At 37.2% G+C, this 22,633-nt stretch overlaps 1 protein-coding gene and 1 long non-coding RNA gene across 5 annotated transcripts in view; one reads left to right on the forward strand and one right to left on the reverse strand.

The window, feature by feature from the left end:
- Positions 1-560: 560 nt before the first annotated feature.
- The window catches only part of LOC134533128 (synaptic vesicle glycoprotein 2B-like), a 75,629-nt gene continuing 53,556 nt past the window's right edge, over positions 561-22,633 (reverse strand). For all 4 annotated transcript variants that reach the window (XM_063370406.1, XM_063370409.1, XM_063370407.1 and 1 more), the window contains 2 exons: positions 1,441-1,568; positions 561-798 (listed from right to left, as the gene is read on the reverse strand). In XM_063370406.1, the coding sequence (XP_063226476.1) occupies positions 740-798; positions 1,441-1,568 (187 nt within the window). In that variant the 3' untranslated portion in view covers positions 561-739. The remainder of the gene's footprint in view (positions 799-1,440; positions 1,569-22,633) is intronic.
- On the forward strand, positions 10,221-17,614 carry LOC134533131 (uncharacterized). Its single transcript, XR_010075252.1, has 2 exons — positions 10,221-12,245; positions 14,489-17,614. It is a non-coding gene; the product is annotated as an uncharacterized LOC134533131 (long non-coding RNA).

Raw genomic sequence — 22,633 nt, forward strand, 5'->3', positions numbered from 1 at the left:
CGCTTTCGTTCGTCATCCTCGGGGCAGCTCTCGGTCAGCGGGCTGTTTAATTAATTAATTGTCTCAGTCGAGTTTTTCATCACCGTGTAATAAGTATACTTTGCAGTATGGCCACGTGTGTGGACCATGCCCTCACCTAAACCGATTCGTGCCTCAGGCTTTTTAACCGTGTAATGTGTAACGTGTAACGGGCGTGTAGAGAGACGTGTTAGTGAAATTAAATCTGGAGAATAAATATAAAGTGAGTACTTATTTAATCACGTGGTGAGTGAGTCTAGGAGTGTGGCGTGCCCGACGCCTAGAGCGGGCCAGGTCTGGGTAGCTAGGATAGAAAGGGCTGGTAACTCGTCCCCACTTGGGCTACGTCACGCCCTGAGTGAGAGACTCCGCCGGGTCCACGTGCCCTTCCACGTGGTGGCGCCCATAGTTAACATCTCGAAATCACCGGCAATGCGCGATCAGCCCTCAGTATATTAGTTTTTGCTTAAATGACTGACCAAGACAAAATATATACACTATACACTGAAAACTGTGAATATAAGAGATACCAGAAACAGAAATAACAACAGTAGTATCAACCTTTACTAACAAAATTAATAAACAACATTACAACTTATGAATACTATACAGTGATTGACATAAATTAAAGCCATGTAACAAATCAGTCATCTTATTGATCACAATTTTTCCTTCAGTTCTTTTTTTGGCTTCTTTAAAGTGAAAAATCAAGTGCCTTCTATCATAAAGACGTGACTTTCTTCTCAGGTGATGGCAGAAACAATGAGAAAACAGCACAACCTGAAAACAGAGAAGTAACAAATTTTCAACACTGGTCCACTGCCAACCACTAAAATATCTTTGATGGGTTGATTTTAAAAATTTTCCATTGATTATTTTTGTTAGGGTTTATACTAGTGATAGATCAAATCAAATTTTTCTCGAATCTGAATCCTGAATTCAAATCTCTTAACAGTAACTTAAATGCACCCCTTGAATTCAAATATGTGTGTTAAAAGATTAAGTCAAAAATAAAACACAGTAGAACCATCATTATCCGTCACGCAATCCACCATCTCGATGGCCCTGCACATTCGGCAACACGCTAGAGGAATTCTCGGTATGGATCCATCCTACTCAGGGGCGCAACAACAGGAGGGGGGGCAAGGGTATTTTGTCCCCCTCTGAAACCTTGAAGTGGGGGCAAACAGGGGCAAAGAAAGTGCTGTGTAATCAATTTTTAGATAATAAAACTGCTTAAATAGCACCATTTTCCACCTTGAAATACAAATTTTCCCGGGGGAGGACCCCCGGACCCCCAAGGGGGGATAGATGATTCTTTATAATAAGGTATATTGCCCCTCCTTTGGAAATTTAGTTGTTGCGCCCCTGATCCTACTAGATCCTCCGGGACACCTGGCGGCTAGGGGCGGCGAGCCTCACCTGCGACTATGCCGACCAGCACGAACACCACCACCTCACAGTTGATGTCGAGAAGCGCCCCCAGCATGTAGCTGCTCAAGGCCGTTCCCAGGCGCCCCATCATGAGCGACAGGCAGACCGCCATGGCCCTGAAGCACAGCACACACACACACACACACCCACTCACACACACTCATACACCACTACTAGGGACACAATTACGTATATGGTTTTATTCTTAGGTCAATTTCATTTTGAAAACAAGACATTTCCCTGTTGATCTTATTTTTCCACATTTCTTTATTCATAAAAATAATTTATTACTCAACAAATATGAGACTAAAATATTTCTTAGTACCTACCTATTTCACCAAAAAAAGTCTCATTTTTGATCATTAGTAATAAGCATGTTTAGGACAGAACTACTCCGAAAAATAAAAATAAATTGGTAAATCATATGTGCCAACATCATTAATTTAAAAAATAACAATTATATGTAAGACCAAACTACGTAATATTTTATTTTTCCCCCATCCATTTAGTTCTTACGTTTTGGTATGAAATTCATCCCTACTAATACGTATTATAAATGTGAATGTAAGTTTGTTTGTTACGCTTTCACGCGAAAACTACTAAACCGACCATCATGAAACTTTGTACACATTTTCAAGGAGGTATTAGAAGTAACATAAGATACTTTTTATTGGAAAAAAAAATATTTTTACGAAAGATAACAAAATGTTTGTCAAAAAATCTCAAAATCTAGCTACTTTAACGCCATCTAGCATTCCAGTTATGAAGTTTCAACCCTGAGTACTGTAATACCGTTGCACTGTATTATCGACGGTCAAAATTCAAAATTATTTATTTTTGTTACAGAGAAATATATTTTATTGATTCATTTCTATTGTAATGATATCTGATACTTATTTAATGGCTTCAATGCAAGCGAAGCCGCGAGTAAAAGCTAGTGCTAAATAAATTACATTCAATATATTTATCAAAATAAAAGACTAAAATTCTTGTAATTTCAGTTTTTTTTATTTCAGTGTATTTTTTAGTTACGTTTTGGTGCCATTTCTGTGTTATATGACTGTATTGATATGCTTTACGGTGTTATTTCAGTTTTATTGTAATTTACCATTTAATATTTTCCTTAACCATAAAGCATGCTGCCTCTGCATAGTATGTCTAATGCATTCCAACTAATATGAATATTTTAGAATTTTACTTGTGACCGTCATTCCCATCAACCGCTGCACAAAATTTAACACTAACAAAGCCTGTCTTATACACATTCCAACTGACAACATACAGCATGTAGCTAGCTACACCAGAATGTCCAGCAAAATCAACAACTCATGAAGTTTACCCAACTTCTTTAGGTATTTCATAAATTTTTACTGGCCAAAACCTATGATATTTCCATCATAAAATTAAATAAATAATTTTTGCACTACTTCTTAACACTGGTATATTCACAATGTACTTATGAATTCATCAATGCAGTAACAAAATGTTTACAGAATAACAAAAGCCTGGTAAACTGTGCAATAAGTGATGTTTTTTACATCGCATTCAGACGCACGTTTGAAGATGGAATTAAACATCTAGTGCAAAAACAAAACACAACTTTGCTCAAAATACTTGGCACACCAGCATTGCAACACAGAGTGAACTCTAAATCCAAAATGCCATTATACAGTTATAATGTTATAATGGAGTTCAAAACTATCGTTTTCAAAACAAAATTGCGAAAGTGTCTTCTCTACGGTTCCATATATTTTTTGGAGTGCTGAATCCAAATTTTAAGTTTGCTGCCTTGTAGGAGGTCAGTTTCACAACGAAAAATGCAAATAACCTCAAACATTTTCAGTTTTTCACTTATATCTAGAAAACTGTTTTTTTAGAAGGCCACTCTATACATAATTAAAGTAGACAAAATTTCCTTAAAAATGCAACATTCAACCTTCATATTCTAACAGTGGTTTCAGCTCTAGAGAACACTGAAAAACAGAGAATTTTTTTGCCCTACTGTGAAAACGTCAAAAATGCCTACTCCCACTCATACATCTCGAAAAATATACATGTTATCACCAAAAACCGTTCAACAAGTTCCTCCTGTTGTCGACTTAGGGATTTTTTTCTAAATTCCCTTCCGAAATAAATTCTTGTATCCGCCACTGTTTATGTCCAAACCAAATTAATAGTATGAACTGTACTTTACAAACTGACAGCATTCTGATTTTATATTACAGCTTTTTACATTTTACCATTAATTGCACCATTTTATTTTGGTCCCGTTTTAACCTCATTTGATGCAATGCAAAAAACTCCCGTTGATTACAACTCATGTACTATCTGCTTCCTGCAATTTATGCTGTTCGTTAAAGCTGTACCTATATAAATTCTTTATTCCAGTGTTTGTCGCATACATCATACATATGAAGATTACACTTCCGTGTTGAATACCAAATACAAAATGCTGTTAGGAATACTACTGCTGTAGCTCCTGGGTTTTTCTATGGACTGCCATTAAAAATTGTATTTACAGGTTGCCAAAATTTAAGCACGCCATGCTAGCGCTACAGTTAATACATACAGCAAAACCCCTTATTTGCACTTTTCATGGGGACAAAGTAAAAAAGTGTAAAAAGCGGGAAAGTGTAAATAAAGGGAAAAGTATAAAAAGGAGTACAGTTTACCTTATTTAGAATTTTTTTCCTTTTGTTTAATAGCACATACTACAATGCAGGTACAAACACACTAAAAACAAATTTTACTTTAGTATTTAATCAATTATTAATTTACCACATTTGACAAAAATAAAAAAAGAATGAAAGCCAAAATGTTTTTCTGATTACTTCCTAAAAAATAAATTTGAAATTTTCTTCTGCTTGCTTTTTTGGCTGTTCAAGGAGATTATTTGCCTCTCCAAATTATAAATACAGTTGCAACCGGCAGGGTTTATAACAAATACGGGCTACATACACATTGCTCACAGTAAAAAAATTTTTAAGAAAAGGCCGCAAATTGATGAATGTTTACCGTCAATAGCGCGCCAAACGCGGAGAAAGGTCATTGTACTCGGTCAGCTGCTGTAACGACGCGGCGGCGCATGCGCACTCTATGCTCCGCCCAGACTCATGACGCCATCAGCCGCCAACCAATAGATGCGAGCTTAGCGGAAAAAAATATAAGCTCCACCTCCCGTGTACCAATTTTATCCAGTTCTAATACCAGTTTATTGGTATACGCACCAGTTTTCTCGCTGCCGTGACATGTTCAAGTTTATGTTTATATTATCATGATGTCTTGGTACCAATAATTAATTATTTACGATCCCCAGAAATAAATGGTTAGTTTAAAAAATATGGCGTCAACTGTACAATACTTCCCAAATTATAAAAGACGTATAAAACAGTTACCAAGACACCGCTCATTTTATCTTGTGAAGTTTATGTCTCGTACCAGTATTTCGGCTAAGTTGTGACATAAATACAGTATCAGAACTTACAAGCAGCCATGTTTGTACATTCATGAGTTTACGTTTTTCCCTCGTGCATTTTAGATTGTCTCCTGCTATAATTACTCGTACTTTTACACGCCTAGGCTTAAATTATTACATGTTTAGAAATAAAAGCAACTTTTCATGTTATAAAATATGTATATTTTGCTATTTAAAATGTTCATTGCCTACTAGCTCCACGGTATTTTCTGGTTGTTTATGGTTGTTACGTGACGTAAATAGCGGGATTGATTCGATTTTTGAGACGTAATTCGCGGGAAAGTATTGTATTGGACTATATGGGAACCAAACGGGACCTGAAGAATATAGTGCAAATAACGGGAAAACGTAAATAACGGTAACGTAAATAAGGGGTTTCGCACTCAGGTGAAGTTAGATTCGAATCTCAGATTCGTTTTCCAGCGCGTACCATAATTATAGTACAGCACGATAAAACCGAACGAAAATGATCCACTGCTTCAGTGCAAGAAGGACATAAAGAAATGATATGGTAAAAGTGCATTTAACAAGAAAAATTATTTATAAACATCTGTTTCTGCCTCTTTTACAGCCCCCTCAAACTTGGCACTTTTAAACACCCATAGGTAAAAATCGCCAGGTTTAAGGTGATTTAAAATGAAAAACGAATTTTCTACCCTATCACGAATAACACCACCTTAAACTACGCTACTCTGGGTACAACTAAGTATACCAGATTCAGATTCATATCTGTTTCTGCCTCTTTTACAGCCCCCCGAACTTGGCAAATTTTAAACACCTATAGGTAAAATCGCCAGGTTTAAGGTGATTTAAAATGAAAACCGAATTTTCTACCTATATACCAATAACACCACCTTAAACTACGCTACTCTGGGTACAACACAGTATACCAGATTCAGATTCATATCTGTTTCTGCCTCTTTTACAGCCCTCCGAACTTGGCACATTTAAACACCAATTGGTCAAAATCGCCAAGTTTAAGGTGATTTAAAATGAAAACCGAATTTTCTACCTATATACCAATAACACCACCTTAAACTACGCTACTCTGGGTACAACACAGTATACCAGATTCAGATTCATATCTGTTTCTGGCTCTTTTACAGCCCCCCGAACTTGGCACATTTAAACACCAATTGGTCAAAATCGTCATGTTTAGGTGATTTAAAATGAAAACTGAATTTTCTACCTATATACCAATAACACCACCTTAAACTACGCTACTCTGGGTACAACACAGTATACCAGATTCAGATTCATATCTGTTTCTGCCTCTTTTACAGCCCTCCGAACTTGGCACATTTAAACACCAATTGGTCAAAATCGCCAAGTTTAAGGTGATTTAAAATGAAAACCGAATTTTCTACCTATATACCAATAACACCACCTTAAACTACGCTACTCTGGGTACAACACAGTATACCAGATTCAGATTCATATCTGTTTCTGCCTCTTTTACAGCCCCCCGAACTTGGCACTTTTAAACACCCATAGGTAAAAATCGCCAGGTTTAAGGTGATTTAAAATGAAAACCGAATTTTCTACCTTATCACGAATAACACCACCTTAAACTACGCTACTCTGGGTACAACTGAGTATACCAGATTCAGATTCATATCTGTTTCTGCCTCTTTTACAGCCCTCCGAACTTGGCACATTTAAACACCAATTGGTCAAAATCGCCAAGTTTAAGGTGATTTAAAATGAAAACCGAATTTTCTACCTTATCACGAATAACACTAAATTAAACTATGCTACTCTGTGTTCATCCAAGTATACCAGATTCAGATTCATATCTGTTTCTGCCTCTTTTACAGCCCCCCGAACTTGGCACATTTAAACACCAATTGGTCAAAATCGCCAAGTTTAAGGTGATTTAAAATGAAAACCGAATTTTCTACCTATATACCAATAACACCACCTTAAACTACGCTACTCTGGGTACAACACAGTATACCAGATTCAGATTCATATCTGTTTCTGCGTCTTTTACAGCCCCCCGAACTTGGCAAATTTAAACACCCATAGGTCAAAATCGCCCAGTTTAAGGTGAATTAAAATGAAAACCGAATTTTCTACCTTATCACGAATAACACCACCTTAAACTACGCTACTCTGGGTACAACTAAGTATACCAGATTCAGATTCATATCTGTTTCTGCCTCTTTTACAGCCCCCCGAACTTGGCACTTTTAAACACCAATTGTTCAAAATCGCCATGTTTAAGGTGATTTAAAATGAAAAACGAATTTTCTACCTTATCACGAATAACACCACCTTAAACTACGCTACTCTGGGTACAACTAAGTATACCAGATTCAGATTCATATCTGTTTCTGCCTCTTTTACAGCCCCCCGAACTTGGCACTTTTAAACACCTATAGGTAAAATCGCCAGGTTTAAGGTGATTTAAAATGAAAACCGAATTTTCTACCTATATACCAATAACACCACCTTAAACTACGCTACTCTGGGTACAACTGAGTATACCAGATTCAGATTCATATCTGTTTCTGCCTCTTTTACAGCCCTCCGAACTTGGCACATTTAAACACCAATTGTTCAAAATCGCCATGTTTAAGGTGATTTAAAATGAAAACCGAATTTTCTACCTATATACCAATAACACCACCTTAAACTACGCTACTCTGGGTACAACACAGTATACCATATTCAGATTCATATCTGTTTCTGCCTCTTTTACAGCCCCCCGAACTTGGCACTTTTAAACACCCATAGGTAAAAATCGCCAGGTTTAAGGTGATTTAAAATGAAAACCGAATTTTCTACCTTATCACGAATAACACCACCTTAAACTACGCTACTCTGGGTACAACTGAGTATACCAGATTCAGATTCATATCTGTTTCTGCCTCTTTTACAGCCCTCCGAACTTGGCACATTTAAACACCAATTGGTCAAAATCGCCAAGTTTAAGGTGATTTAAAATGAAAACCGAATTTTCTACCTTATCACGAATAACACTAAATTAAACTATGCTACTCTGTGTTCATCCAAGTATACCAGATTCAGATTCATATCTGTTTCTGCCTCTTTTACAGCCCCCCGAACTTGGCACATTTAAACACCAATTGGTCAAAATCGCCAAGTTTAAGGTGATTTAAAATGAACACCGAATTTTCTACCTATATACCAATAACACCACCTTAAACTACGCTACTCTGGGTACAACACAGTATACCATATTCAGATTCATATCTGTTTCTGCCTCTTTTACAGCCCCCCGAACTTGGCAAATTTCAACACCAATTGGTCAAAATCGCCCAGTTTAAGGTGAATTAAAATGAAAACCGAATTTTCTACCTTATCACGAATAACACCACCTTAAACTACGCTACTCTGGGTACAACTAAGTATACCAGATTCAGATTCATATCTGTTTCTGCCTCTTTTACAGCCCCCCGAACTTGGCACTTTTAAACACCAATTGTTCAAAATCGCCATGTTTAAGGTGATTTAAAATGAAAAACGAATTTTCTACCTTATCACGAATAACACCACCTTAAACTACGCTACTCTGGGTACAACTAAGTATACCAGATTCAGATTCATATCTGTTTCTGCCTCTTTTACAGCCCCCCGAACTTGGCACTTTTAAACACCTATAGGTAAAATCGCCAGGTTTAAGGTGATTTAAAATGAAAACCGAATTTTCTACCTATATACCAATAACACCACCTTAAACTACGCTACTCTGGGTACAACACAGTATACCATATTCAGATTCATATCTGTTTCTGCCTCTTTTACAGCCCCCCGAACTTGGCACTTTTAAACACCCATAGGTAAAAATCGCCAGGTTTAAGGTGATTTAAAATGAAAACCGAATTTTCTACCTTATCACGAATAACACCACCTTAAACTACGCTACTCTGGGTACAACTGAGTATACCAGATTCAGATTCATATCTGTTTCTGCCTCTTTTACAGCCCTCCGAACTTGGCACATTTAAACACCAATTGGTCAAAATCGCGATGTTTAAGGTGATTTAAAATGAAAACCGAATTTTCTACCTTTATACCAATAACACCACCTTAAACTACGCTACTCTGGGTACAACACAGTATACCAGATTCAGATTCATATCTGTTTCTGGCTCTTTTACAGCCCCCCGAACTTGGCACATTTAAACACCAATTGGTCAAAATCGCCATGTTTAGGTGATTTAAAATTAAAACTGAATTTTCTACTTATATACCAATAACACCACCTTAAACTACGCTACTCTGGGTACAACACAGTATACCAGATTCAGATTCATATCTGTTTCTGCCTCTTTTACAGCCCTCCGAACTTGGCACATTTAAACACCCATAGGTAAAAATCGCCAGGTTTAAGGTGATTTAAAATGAAAACCGAATTTTCTACCTTATCACGAATAACACCACCTTAAACTACGCTACTCTGGGTACAACACAGTATACCAGATTCAGATTCATATCTGTTTCTGGCTCTTTTACAGCCCCCCGAACTTGGCACATTTAAACACCAATTGGTCAAAATCGCCATGTTTAGGTGATTTAAAATTAAAACTGAATTTTCTACCTATATACCAATAACACCACCTTAAACTACGCTACTCTGGGTACAACACAGTATACCAGATTCAGATTCATATCTGTTTCTGCCTCTTTTACAGCCCTCCGAACTTGGCACATTTAAACACCAATTGGTCAAAATCGCCATGTTTAAGGTGATTTAAAATGAAAACCGAATTTTCTACCTATATACCAATAACACCACCTTAAACTACGCTACTCTGGGTACAACACAGTATACCATATTCAGATTCATATCTGTTTCTGCCTCTTTTACAGCCCCCCGAACTTGGCACTTTTAAACACCCATAGGTAAAAATCGCCAGGTTTAAGGTGATTTAAAATGAAAACCGAATTTTCTACCTTATCACGAATAACACCACCTTAAACTACGCTACTCTGGGTACAACTGAGTATACCAGATTCAGATTCATATCTGTTTCTGCCTCTTTTACAGCCCTCCGAACTTGGCACATTTAAACACCAATTGGTCAAAATCGCCAAGTTTAAGGTGATTTAAAATGAAAACCGAATTTTCTACCTTATCACGAATAACACTAAATTAAACTATGCTACTCTGTGTTCATCCAAGTATACCAGATTCAGATTCATATCTGTTTCTGCCTCTTTTACAGCCCCCCGAACTTGGCACATTTAAACACCAATTGGTCAAAATCGCCAAGTTTAAGGTGATTTAAAATGAAAACCGAATTTTCTACCTATATACTGTCGCGGGTTGAAATTTTGCAGGGTTGTTGAAATCAAATTTAGGGACTTTACTGACGGGACTCTGGGCTGGCTGCTCTGTTCACTAGTCAGCGCAAGTGGCGTGACCATGTAATTGGGGCACGGGGCCGGCGCGGCGCGCTGCGGGCTTGCAGAATTTTGTTTGTTTGTTTGGCCGCGCGCTGGCGCAGCCACGGGCCGCAGTTACTGGGGCGCGCTGTCGTAACAAGCCGCGCGGTGTGGCCTGCACATTGGGGTAGAGGGGGGGTAGTCTTCCCAGATGTTCTAGTTAGTTGTTTAGTAAATTTGACTTCAATAACGAGCTTTTGTTATGGTAGGCGCGGCAGGGCGCGCGAATTTAAGCGCAAGTGAGTGGTGACTCGGGGCTCACTCAGGCGGAGGCTATGCGTCTCACCTGTGGTCACGAGTTGTTAGTTCGTTCGTGATGTAGGAATTCAAGCTTTCGGGCGGAAGCTATGGCCGACGCCAGAGGCCACGAGTCGTTTAATTTAAGTTAGGTCATAATGTAGTCATCTTCAAGCTTTCGGGCGGAGGCAATGGTCGACGCCAGAGGCCACGAGTCGTTTAATTTAAGTTAGGTCATAATGTAGTCGTCAAGCTTTCGGGCGGAGGCTATGGCCCTCGTCAGGGGTCACGCGTCATAGTTTTTAAAATGTAATGTTCGTTCGGGATTTCAAGGGCAGGAGAGGCCCCTACGTTATTTTTTTAAAGTAATCGATCAAGAAAGGCTTTTCGGAAAATGTGAGTATGGACTTATCTTTGTTTTAATTTTAAGTATTAATTATGATTTGAGGTATTCGGAAGGACTAGGGAAGTGTTGAGTGAAGTTCTCTCATTCTCTCTCTTGTAAGGTCGTTCAATCGTTAAGGAAGTAAAGAGATTATTGTTTTAAATTGTAATCCCGCTATTTAAATGTTCTTTAAAATGATGTTGAGTATTTGACTTTAAGAATAAAATAATTTTAATTAAGTATTATGTTATTTTGCAAAATCTCCTTAGTTCAGCTCTCACCAGACATCCTGTACGGGATGACGAACCTATGATCCTAGGTACAGTAAAGTATTTTATGAAGTTAAGACTAGTTGATGCCAAGCGAGTTGTTTCTATGTAAAGAGCTACGATTCTCGCCCCCCCCCCTCTGAAGGTGGATCGTGACAGAAATGGTAGAGTTCGCCGGATAGGTTCTATTTCTGGAGAGAGAGAGAGGTAGATTTTTATGTTTATTATTAAGTTAGTTTCAGCTTCTGATAGCAGGTTATTAAGAGTTTACTTGAGGAGAGGATTACGGAATTTTAGTCTATAGTGGAGGAAGTCTTTGAGATTTTTTTTTTGACGTAACAGATGTTTATTTGAGGATACTTGTAAGGATAAAGTTTATAGTGATAAGTTGTTTTAAGTCGTTGAATTTATTGTAGATTTATATCGGGGATTATTACGTGAGGAGAATACGTTATAAGTTAAATGCTTATTAGAGATAATGCAAGTGGTTTAATTTAATTGAAGTTCATTTTAAGATTGTAGGTTAAGAGAATTATAATTTAAAATAAAGTTTTTTGTCGTAAATAGGAATTATTTTCAAGAGAAGTTTGTTTTGTTTTCGTGCGCGTAGGAGACGAGACGTACGAATTAAATCAGTCGAGGGAAGGATAAACGTTAGAAAGGAATTAAAGAGAAAACGAGAGTTTATGTAAAAGAGAGTTATAGAATTTATAGTGATGTTTTGTTTTAATTAGAAAAATGTTGAGAGTTGTTTCAGAACGACACGTCAGTGGACGTGGCAGAGTGAACACGTGACGGGGAGGTGCTGAGACCTAGCGGAGAACGGAGGAACCGCAAGCGAGGGTTGGCGCACCTGATGGAATTCGGTGACGTCACGGGCTCATACGGAGACGTGGACAGGCCGTGACCTTGTTTTGATCAGCTGTACGGTAACTTAGCGATAAGAAAATAGACTATTGGTTAAATAAATTTAAATTTAAGTGTGTTTTAGGAGAAGAGGAACTTTCAGTATGTAAGTAATTTAATTTAAGAAGTGTATGATGTATAGGCTAGAAGTGTTTCGTTGTAAGTTGTTTATGTTTTTGTTAGTTAAATTCTACCTCGGTTTTAAAAATATTTTTTTGGGATTTGTAAACATTATTAAGGAGGTACACTATAAAATCGATAAGCATTAAGAAAACTGGGAAGGCTAGATTTTGTGTGTAGAGGGAATTTACTCCAAAAGAACAGAGAGACAAAATTAATGTTTTCATTAGGGCGAGGGACCCTAAGGTGAGGTGTTGTGTCCCTGGGAAGAAAGGGAATTGTAGCGCAGACCATAGGAGATGGGCTGACTACGGAATTAAGGGTCAGGAGAATCCTGAGAGTTGTGAGTAGTTTGGGGCAGGAGTTCCCCATGGTAGTACCGAAGTGGCTATCCTGTATGGGATAGGGTACCATTTCAATGAAGTTTGTTGGTGGGGTTAGAATCCCTTGTTGTGTAGTGGGCCTATAGCAGATAGGCACTACAGTGAAATTTTTGGTTATTTTGTGAGGTAAATTCCCTGGAGGTTAAGTAAGATTGGATTCAGTTAGGAAGGAGGGAAATGAGAAACATTGCTGTAGAGAGTTAGTGTACTTGCCTAATGTGAAATTGAATTTTACTAAATTAATTTAGGAGAAAGTTTTGTTCGGTAAATAAATAATAATGGAAGATAGCTAGATAATTAATTAATTTTTTTTGAGTAAGGTGTTTTAAGTAATGAAATAAAATAAGGTGAAGTAATTTGAATAATTGGGGAGGAGTTTCTTTAAGAGTTTAGATAATTGTTTTTGAATTTATTGAGATATTCAGCCAGTGAAGTTTGAGTGTGAGAGATACAGTGAGATTATAAGGAAATCGGTTGTTTATTAATTAGGACAAATGAGATTTTATGATTAAGAGTCAGTAAGCATAGTTAAAATTTACGACATGATATTTGTTGACAGTTTACAGTTATTAAGGAGAAAACAGAGTAATCTATTTATTTTTATTTTAATGGTTTGAAGATAAGATTATGAATTTTTTTTTGGAAGTTTCTTTGGCATGTTGGAATAATTTTTTTTGATTTTTAGAATTTACAGAGAAAATTTAATTGATTTACATTAGTTTGGAAGTATGGAGGTTTAGTGTTCGATTAGCCCTAACTTGATGGTCGGATCCCAAAAGAATGCCGTAAAACCGATAGCCAATTGAGAGGAATGCGGTAGGCGCTTGTGTAGAGAGGGGTTGTGGGAAAACTCCTTGGGACTGATGGCAGATCAGGGGCCCTAAATAGTGTGTGATGCTGTAAAACCAGTGCAGAGAAAGCCTGGTATGCTTAAATTGTTGGGCACAGGTTATGTAAACCTGGGGTTCCATGGGATTTAGTCATGTTAGCTGCTGTGAGACATTAAGATTTCCAGGCTCCATAGTAAATTCAATGTAAATTTTTGTTTTCTTAAAATAATAAATTTGTTTTTAATTTTTTTGAGATATTTGATTTGTAACAGTGAATACAGACCCCGAGGAATAAGAGTTGTCATGATGTGAGAGGAGAAGGTGGTAGGCCTAAAAGGGTACAGGCACCACAGAGGTTATTTGTATTGCATAATTTAAATATAAGGAAACTTGAGAATTTGAAATTTTGTTGTTGGTTTGTACACCCATAAGAAGAGTATAGGCAGAATTTTTATTGTTATGAGATGTCTAATTTAATTGAAAAGAAGAAAGTTTAAAGATGCAAGGTAACATTATTATTGTAATAATTGAAAGAGATTAAGAGGTAGAGAGAAATAGGCAGTTTTTGTTTGTAAGTACTAAAGTTTACATATAGAAATTTAGTAACTAAGAATGAATAATAAGTTAAGTCTAGTGTAAAAGTTTTTTTTAAGTTTGTTAAGTTAAGAGTCACAAGTAAATTTTTTTTTAGAGAGAATGTCTTTGATAGGAAGTATTAGAAACTTATGGGAATTTTAGGGTAACATAAATAATGTAGGTAATGAATAATAAATAGATGGTAGGTCTTAAGTTAGGATTAACATTTGAAGCAGAATTTAATTAAGAAGAAGGAAAATAAATAGGCCTAATGAAAAGAACAAAAAAGGATTTTATGGTAAAGCATTTTTTTTAAGTAATAAACAATGAATAATAATGTTGTTTCAGGGTAATGTGTACTAATAATACAATTTTTTTTTAGGACCAAAGAACAGGAATTATGTAATTTAAATTAACATGTATTTTTGAAACTGTTACAGATTCCTTAAGATGAGCTGAGCAGCAGTCCAGTTTACAAGATGACAAGAGTTCGAGAGACAAGATACAAGATCACTGAAACAAGAGCCAAGACTGAAGATTCAAGAGAAGAGAAAGCTGGCAGCCATGGACTTACAAGTGGAGATTAATAAGGTCATGTAAAGTTTTATTTTTTTTTATGGAAGACAGTAACTGGAGTTTTTTTTTGTTATAAACATTATTTACAGAACTTTTTAGGTTATAGTAATGTAATGGAACTAGTGAGTTGTGGTAGCTGTCAAAAAGAACTAATACCTTAAGTTTAATTTTTAAAGTTAATTTTCTTAATTTACAGAGGGATTAGTAGTTTTTTTTAAACCTTATTTAGGTTGGAATTTAAATACAATAGCTTATTATAAATGTGTACGAACAGTTCAAGTTCACAGTACTGATAGGTAGGTCAGATGATCTTATTGATTTTGATGATTTGTTGTTTTGAGTTGATTTTTAAGTGTTGTGAATTAGACAATGAAATAGTTCTGAAAACTTAAATTATTTCAAGCTAAGAAATAGTAAAGTTAATTGTAACTCAAAGGACACCAGAATTTAATTTTTTTTTTGAATTAGTAATGTTTGAAAATTTTATACTTTACAAGAAAGGTTATAAACAAACAGATCGGATGGAACAAGGATGCAGTAAATCACAATTTCATTTAGAATTATTGATTAGCTTTTGAGGTTATGAAGTAAAAGTAATTATAGTTTAAAAGTTTGAATAAAAAAAAAAATGTTTTTTTTTATTTGTTTGAAATAGAAAGTTTAAAAGTTAATTAGTCATGATCTAGGTGGGTGATGGGGTGGGAATTGGCCACTCTTTTTCCCTATAACCTCCCTAACATGGCCTTCTATTACAACTAACAGAAATAAAGAAGAAGAAAAATGAAGAATTATTAGTTAGAATGTTTCTTTCATGAAGATACCTGATGAACTTTTACTGTTTGGAAGAATAGAAGCAAGATTAATCAGATGTTTTACTCAGAAGAAGAAGAAGAAGAAGATAAAGCAGTTTTATGACTCGACAAGCCAGAGATTGGTGTTTCCCCTCTGCGCTTCTATTGACTACGTTGTTTACTCTCATGGGATAGCTGGTTCGGCACCATGGAGAGAGATTGGTGGGCATTGTGGTTGCCCCCAGAAGAAAAGAAGAGTAGAAGAGGTTATGGGTGGGTCATGTGAACTGACCTTCAACCCAGTTACTTCGTGGGGACTATTTGCTGTATAGAGAAGATCAAGACTCAAGAGTTAGGGAAAATCATTGGAGGTCATGTTTCCCTTCCTTAAGTTTTTCCTATCAAATTATTTGCCTGATTAGATTATGCTAAGGGTGGGATACTTTATGTTAGCAGTTGAATTAATTAATTTTATTTTTTTGTGTGTTTGCATCCTTGCCCATCGATTGCAGTTTAGTAGTTAGTTTTGTATTTGTCAGGCGTGATGGTAATGCCTGTTGATGATGTTTCAGAATTGTAATCTGTTCGTGATGAGGATGGCACAACTCCGAAGCAGATGTGGGGAGAAGTTGTGAGCTGCCCTGGAAGCCAGTCCAGTAGCTGTTGGAGTTGAGTGGTGTTTGCTGATGGCCAGCCCAGGGAGCTACTCTTCTCGACAACACTGACTTCGAGGAGTTGCACCAACCTTCAAGAGATAAGAGTTTAATTAATTGAAACACTGTAAGGACACTTAATTTTTTTTGAAGAACGAAAGAAGTATGGTAATAAACGGAAACCGAAAAAAAAAAAAAATAATAATAATTATCAAGAATTTGCACATTGTTTAACGAATACTGAGAAACTAAGAACAGTAATTTAATTTGTAAAGAGAGCTTCACTAACAGAACAATTTTTTTTAGAATTGAGAACTCGAGCCTCTGAAGGTCCCTGTGAGAACAAACCAGATAAAAGTTTTACATTTAATTTTATGAATACTTGTTGTTTTAAAATAAATCTTATGCAGAATCTAGATGTATGTTCAGACAGCAAGGAACTAAGAAAATTATTATTTTTGTGAAATGAGGAATTTATAGTTATGGTTTAATGGAAAAAGACAATTTGTAATTTTGAGGTAGCTCGATGGGGCTCGAGCTCTGTGAGGGGAGGGTTATGTCGCGGGTTGAAATTTTGCAGGGTTGTTGAAATCAAATTTAGGGACTTTACTGACGGGACTCTGGGCTGGCTGCTCTGTTCACTAGTCAGCGCAAGTGGCGTGACCATGTAATTGGGGCACGGGGCCGGCGCGGCGCGCTGCGGGCTTGCAGAATTTTGTTTGTTTGTTTGGCCGCGCGCTGGCGCAGCCACGGGCCGCAGTTACTGGGGCGCGCTGTCGTAACAAGCCGCGCGGTGTGGCCTGCACATTGGGGTAGAGGGGGGGTAGTCTTCCCAGATGTTCTAGTTAGTTGTTTAGTAAATTTGACTTCAATAACGAGCTTTTGTTATGGTAGGCGCGGCAGGGCGCGCGAATTTAAGCGCAAGTGAGTGGTGACTCGGGGCTCACTCAGGCGGAGGCTATGCGTCTCACCTGTGGTCACGAGTTGTTAGTTCGTTCGTGATGTAGGAATTCAAGCTTTCGGGCGGAAGCTATGGCCGACGCCAGAGGCCACGAGTCGTTTAATTTAAGTTAGGTCATAATGTAGTCATCTTCAAGCTTTCGGGCGGAGGCAATGGTCGACGCCAGAGGCCACGAGTCGTTTAATTTAAGTTAGGTCATAATGTAGTCGTCAAGCTTTCGGGCGGAGGCTATGGCCCTCGTCAGGGGTCACGCGTCATAGTTTTTAAAATGTAATGTTCGTTCGGGATTTCAAGGGCAGGAGAGGCCCCTACGTTATTTTTTTAAAGTAATCGATCAAGAAAGGCTTTTCGGAAAATGTGAGTATGGACTTATCTTTGTTTTAATTTTAAGTATTAATTATGATTTGAGGTATTCGGAAGGACTAGGGAAGTGTTGAGTGAAGTTCTCTCATTCTCTCTCTTGTAAGGTCGTTCAATCGTTAAGGAAGTAAAGAGATTATTGTTTTAAATTGTAATCCCGCTATTTAAATGTTCTTTAAAATGATGTTGAGTATTTGACTTTAAGAATAAAATAATTTTAATTAAGTATTATGTTATTTTGCAAAATCTCCTTAGTTCAGCTCTCACCAGACATCCTGTACGGGATGACGAACCTATGATCCTAGGTACAGTAAAGTATTTTATGAAGTTAAGACTAGTTGATGCCAAGCGAGTTGTTTCTATGTAAAGAGCTACGATTCTCGCCCCCCCCCCTCTGAAGGTGGATCGTGACAATACCAATAACACCACCTTAAACTACGCTACTCTGGGTACAACACAGTATACCAGATTCAGATTCATATCTGTTTCTGCCTCTTTTACAGCCCCCCGAACTTGGCAAATTTAAACACCCATAGGTCAAAATCGCCCAGTTTAAGGTGAATTAAAATGAAAACCGAATTTTCTACCTTATCACGAATAACACCACCTTAAACTACGCTACTCTGGGTACAACTAAGTATACCAGATTCAGATTCATATCTGTTTCTGCCTCTTTTACAGCCCCCCGAACTTGGCACTTTTAAACACCAATTGTTCAAAATCGCCATGTTTAAGGTGATTTAAAATGAAAAACGAATTTTCTACCTTATCACGAATAACACCACCTTAAACTACGCTACTCTGGGTACAACACAGTATACCAGATTCAGATTCATATCTGTTTCTGCCTCTTTTACAGCCCCCCGAACTTGGCACTTTTAAACACCTATAGGTAAAATCGCCAGGTTTAAGGTGATTTAAAATGAAAACCGAATTTTCTACCTATATATCAATAACACCACCTTAAACTACGCTACTCTGGGTACAACTGAGTATACCAGATTCAGATTCATATCTGTTTCTGCCTCTTTTACAGCCCTCCGAACTTGGCACATTTAAACACCAATTGTTCAAAATCGCCATGTTTAAGGTGATTTAAAATGAAAACCGAATTTTCTACCTATATACCAATAACACCACCTTAAACTACGCTACTCTGGGTACAACACAGTATACCATATTCAGATTCATATCTGTTTCTGCCTCTTTTACAGCCCCCCGAACTTGGCACTTTTAAACACCCATAGGTAAAAATCGCCAGGTTTAAGGTGATTTAAAATGAAAACCGAATTTTCTACCTTATCACGAATAACACCACCTTAAACTACGCTACTCTGGGTACAACTGAGTATACCAGATTCAGATTCATATCTGTTTCTGCCTCTTTTACAGCCCTCCGAACTTGGCACATTTAAACACCAATTGGTCAAAATCGCCAAGTTTAAGGTGATTTAAAATGAAAACCGAATTTTCTACCTTATCACGAATAACACTAAATTAAACTATGCTACTCTGTGTTCATCCAAGTATACCAGATTCAGATTCATATCTGTTTCTGCCTCTTTTACAGCCCCCCGAACTTGGCACATTTAAACACCAATTGGTCAAAATCGCCAAGTTTTAGGTGATTTAAAATGAACACCGAATTTTCTACCTATATACCAATAACACCACCTTAAACTACGCTACTCTGGGTACAACACAGTATACCATATTCAGATTCATATCTGTTTCTGCCTCTTTTACAGCCCCCCGAACTTGGCAAATTTCAACACCAATTGGTCAAAATCGCCCAGTTTAAGGTGAATTAAAATGAAAACCGAATTTTCTACCTTATCACGAATAACACCACCTTAAACTACGCTACTCTGGGTACAACTAAGTATACCAGATTCAGATTCATATCTGTTTCTGCCTCTTTTACAGCCCCCCGAACTTGGCACTTTTAAACACCAATTGTTCAAAATCGCCATGTTTAAGGTGATTTAAAATGAAAAACGAATTTTCTACCTATATACCAATAACACCACCTTAAACTACGCTACTCTGGGTACAACACAGTATACCAGATTCAGATTCATATCTGTTTCTGGCTCTTTTACAGCCCCCCGAACTTGGCACATTTAAACACCAATTGGTCAAAATCGCCATGTTTAGGTGATTTAAAATTAAAACTGAATTTTCTACCTATATACCAATAACACCACCTTAAACTACGCTACTCTGGGTACAACACAGTATACCAGATTCAGATTCATATCTGTTTCTGCCTCTTTTACAGCCCTCCGAACTTGGCACATTTAAACACCCATAGGTAAAAATCGCCAGGTTTAAGGTGATTTAAAATGAAAACCGAATTTTCTACCTTATCACGAATAACACCACCTTAAACTACGCTACTCTGGGTACAACACAGTATACCAGATTCAGATTCATATCTGTTTCTGGCTCTTTTACAGCCCCCCGAACTTGGCACATTTAAACACCAATTGGTCAAAATCGCCATGTTTAGGTGATTTAAAATTAAAACTGAATTTTCTACCTATATACCAATAACACCACCTTAAACTACGCTACTCTGGGTACAACACAGTATACCAGATTCAGATTCATATCTGTTTCTGCCTCTTTTACAGCCCTCCGAACTTGGCACATTTAAACACCAATTGGTCAAAATCGCCATGTTTAAGGTGATTTAAAATGAAAACCGAATTTTCTACCTATATACCAATAACACCACCTTAAACTACGCTACTCTGGGTACAACACAGTATACCATATTCAGATTCATATCTGTTTCTGCCTCTTTTACAGCCCCCCGAACTTGGCACTTTTAAACACCCATAGGTAAAAATCGCCAGGTTTAAGGTGATTTAAAATGAAAACCGAATTTTCTACCTTATCACGAATAACACCACCTTAAACTACGCTACTCTGGGTACAACTGAGTATACCAGATTCAGATTCATATCTGTTTCTGCCTCTTTTACAGCCCTCCGAACTTGGCACATTTAAACACCAATTGGTCAAAATCGCCAAGTTTAAGGTGATTTAAAATGAAAACCGAATTTTCTACCTTATCACGAATAACACTAAATTAAACTATGCTACTCTGTGTTCATCCAAGTATACCAGATTCAGATTCATATCTGTTTCTGCCTCTTTTACAGCCCCCCGAACTTGGCACATTTAAACACCAATTGGTCAAAATCGCCAAGTTTAAGGTGATTTAAAATGAAAACCGAATTTTCTACCTATATACCAATAACACCACCTTAAACTACGCTACTCTGGGTACAACACAGTATACCAGATTCAGATTCATATCTGTTTCTGCCTCTTTTACAGCCCCCCGAACTTGGCAAATTTAAACACCCATAGGTCAAAATCGCCCAGTTTAAGGTGAATTAAAATGAAAACCGAATTTTCTACCTTATCACGAATAACACCACCTTAAACTACGCTACTCTGGGTACAACTAAGTATACCAGATTCAGATTCATATCTGTTTCTGCCTCTTTTACAGCCCTCCGAACTTGGCACATTTAAACACCAATTGGTCAAAATCGCGATGTTTAAGGTGATTTAAAATGAAAACCGAATTTTCTACCTATATACCAATAACACCACCTTAAACACCGCTACTCTGGGTACAACACAGTATACCAGATTCAGATTCATATCTGTTTCTGGCTCTTTTACAGCCCCCCGAACTTGGCACATTTAAACACCAATTGGTCAAAATCGCCATGTTTAGGTGATTTAAAATTAAAACTGAATTTTCTACCTATATACCAATAACACCACCTTAAACTACGCTACTCTGGGTACAACACAGTATACCAGATTCAGATTCATATCTGTTTCTGCCTCTTTTACAGCCCTCCGAACTTGGCACATTTAAACACCAATTGGTCAAAATCGCCATGTTTAAGGTGATTTAAAATGAAAACAGAATTTTCTACCTATATACCAATAACACCACCTTAAACTACGCTACTCTGGGTACAACACAGTATACCAGATTCAGATTCATATCTGTTTCTGGCTCTTTTACAGCCCCCCGAACTTGGCACATTTAAACACCAATTGGTCAAAATCGTCATGTTTAGGTGATTTAAAATGAAAACTGAATTTTCTACCTATATACCAATAACACCACCTTAAACTACGCTACTCTGGGTACAACACAGTATACCAGATTCAGATTCATATCTGTTTCTGCCTCTTTTACAGCCCTCCGAACTTGGCACATTTAAACACCAATTGGTCAAAATCGCCAAGTTTAAGGTGATTTAAAATGAAAACCGAATTTTCTACCTTATCACGAATAACACCACCTTAAACTACGCTTTTCTGGGTACAACACAGTATACCAGATTCAGATTCATATCTGTTTCTGCCTCTTTTACAGCCCTCCGAACTTGGCACATTTAAACACCAATTGGTCAAAATCGCCAAGTTTAAGGTGATTTAAAATGAAAACCGAATTTTTTACCTTATCACGAATAACACCACCTTAAACTACGCTACTCTGGGTACAACTAAGTATACCAGATTCAGATTCATATCTGTTTCTGCCTCTTTTACAGCCCCCCGAACTTGGCACATTTAAACACCAATTGGTCAAAATCGCCAAGTTTAAGGTGATTTAAAATGAAAACCGAATTTTCTACCTTATCACGAATAACACCACCTTAAACTACGCTTTTCTGGGTACAACACAGTATACCAGATTCAGATTCATATCTGTTTCTGGCTCTTTTACAGCCCCCCGAACTTGGCACATTTAAACACCAATTGTTCAAAATCGCCAGGTTTAAGGTGATTTAAAATGAAAACCGAATTTTCTACCTATATACCAATAACACCACCTTAAACTACGCTACTCTGGGTACAACACAGTATACCATATTCAGATTCATATCTGTTTCTGGCTCTTTTACAGCCCCCCGAACTTGGCACATTTAAACACCAATTGGTCAAAATCGCCATGTTTAGGTGATTTAAAATGAAAACTGAATTTTCTACCTATATACCAATAACACCACCTTAAACTACGCTACTCTGGGTACAACACAGTATACCAGATTCAGATTCATATCTGTTTCTGCCTCTTTTACAGCCCTCCGAACTTGGCACATTTAAACACCAATTGGTCAAAATCGCCATGTTTAAGGTGATTTAAAATGAACACCGAATTTTCTACCTATATACCAATAACACCACCTTAAACTACGCTAC

This window comes from Bacillus rossius, chromosome 6 (assembly GCF_032445375.1).
Source record: "Bacillus rossius redtenbacheri isolate Brsri chromosome 6, Brsri_v3, whole genome shotgun sequence".
NCBI lineage: Eukaryota > Metazoa > Arthropoda > Insecta > Phasmatodea > Bacillidae > Bacillus > Bacillus rossius.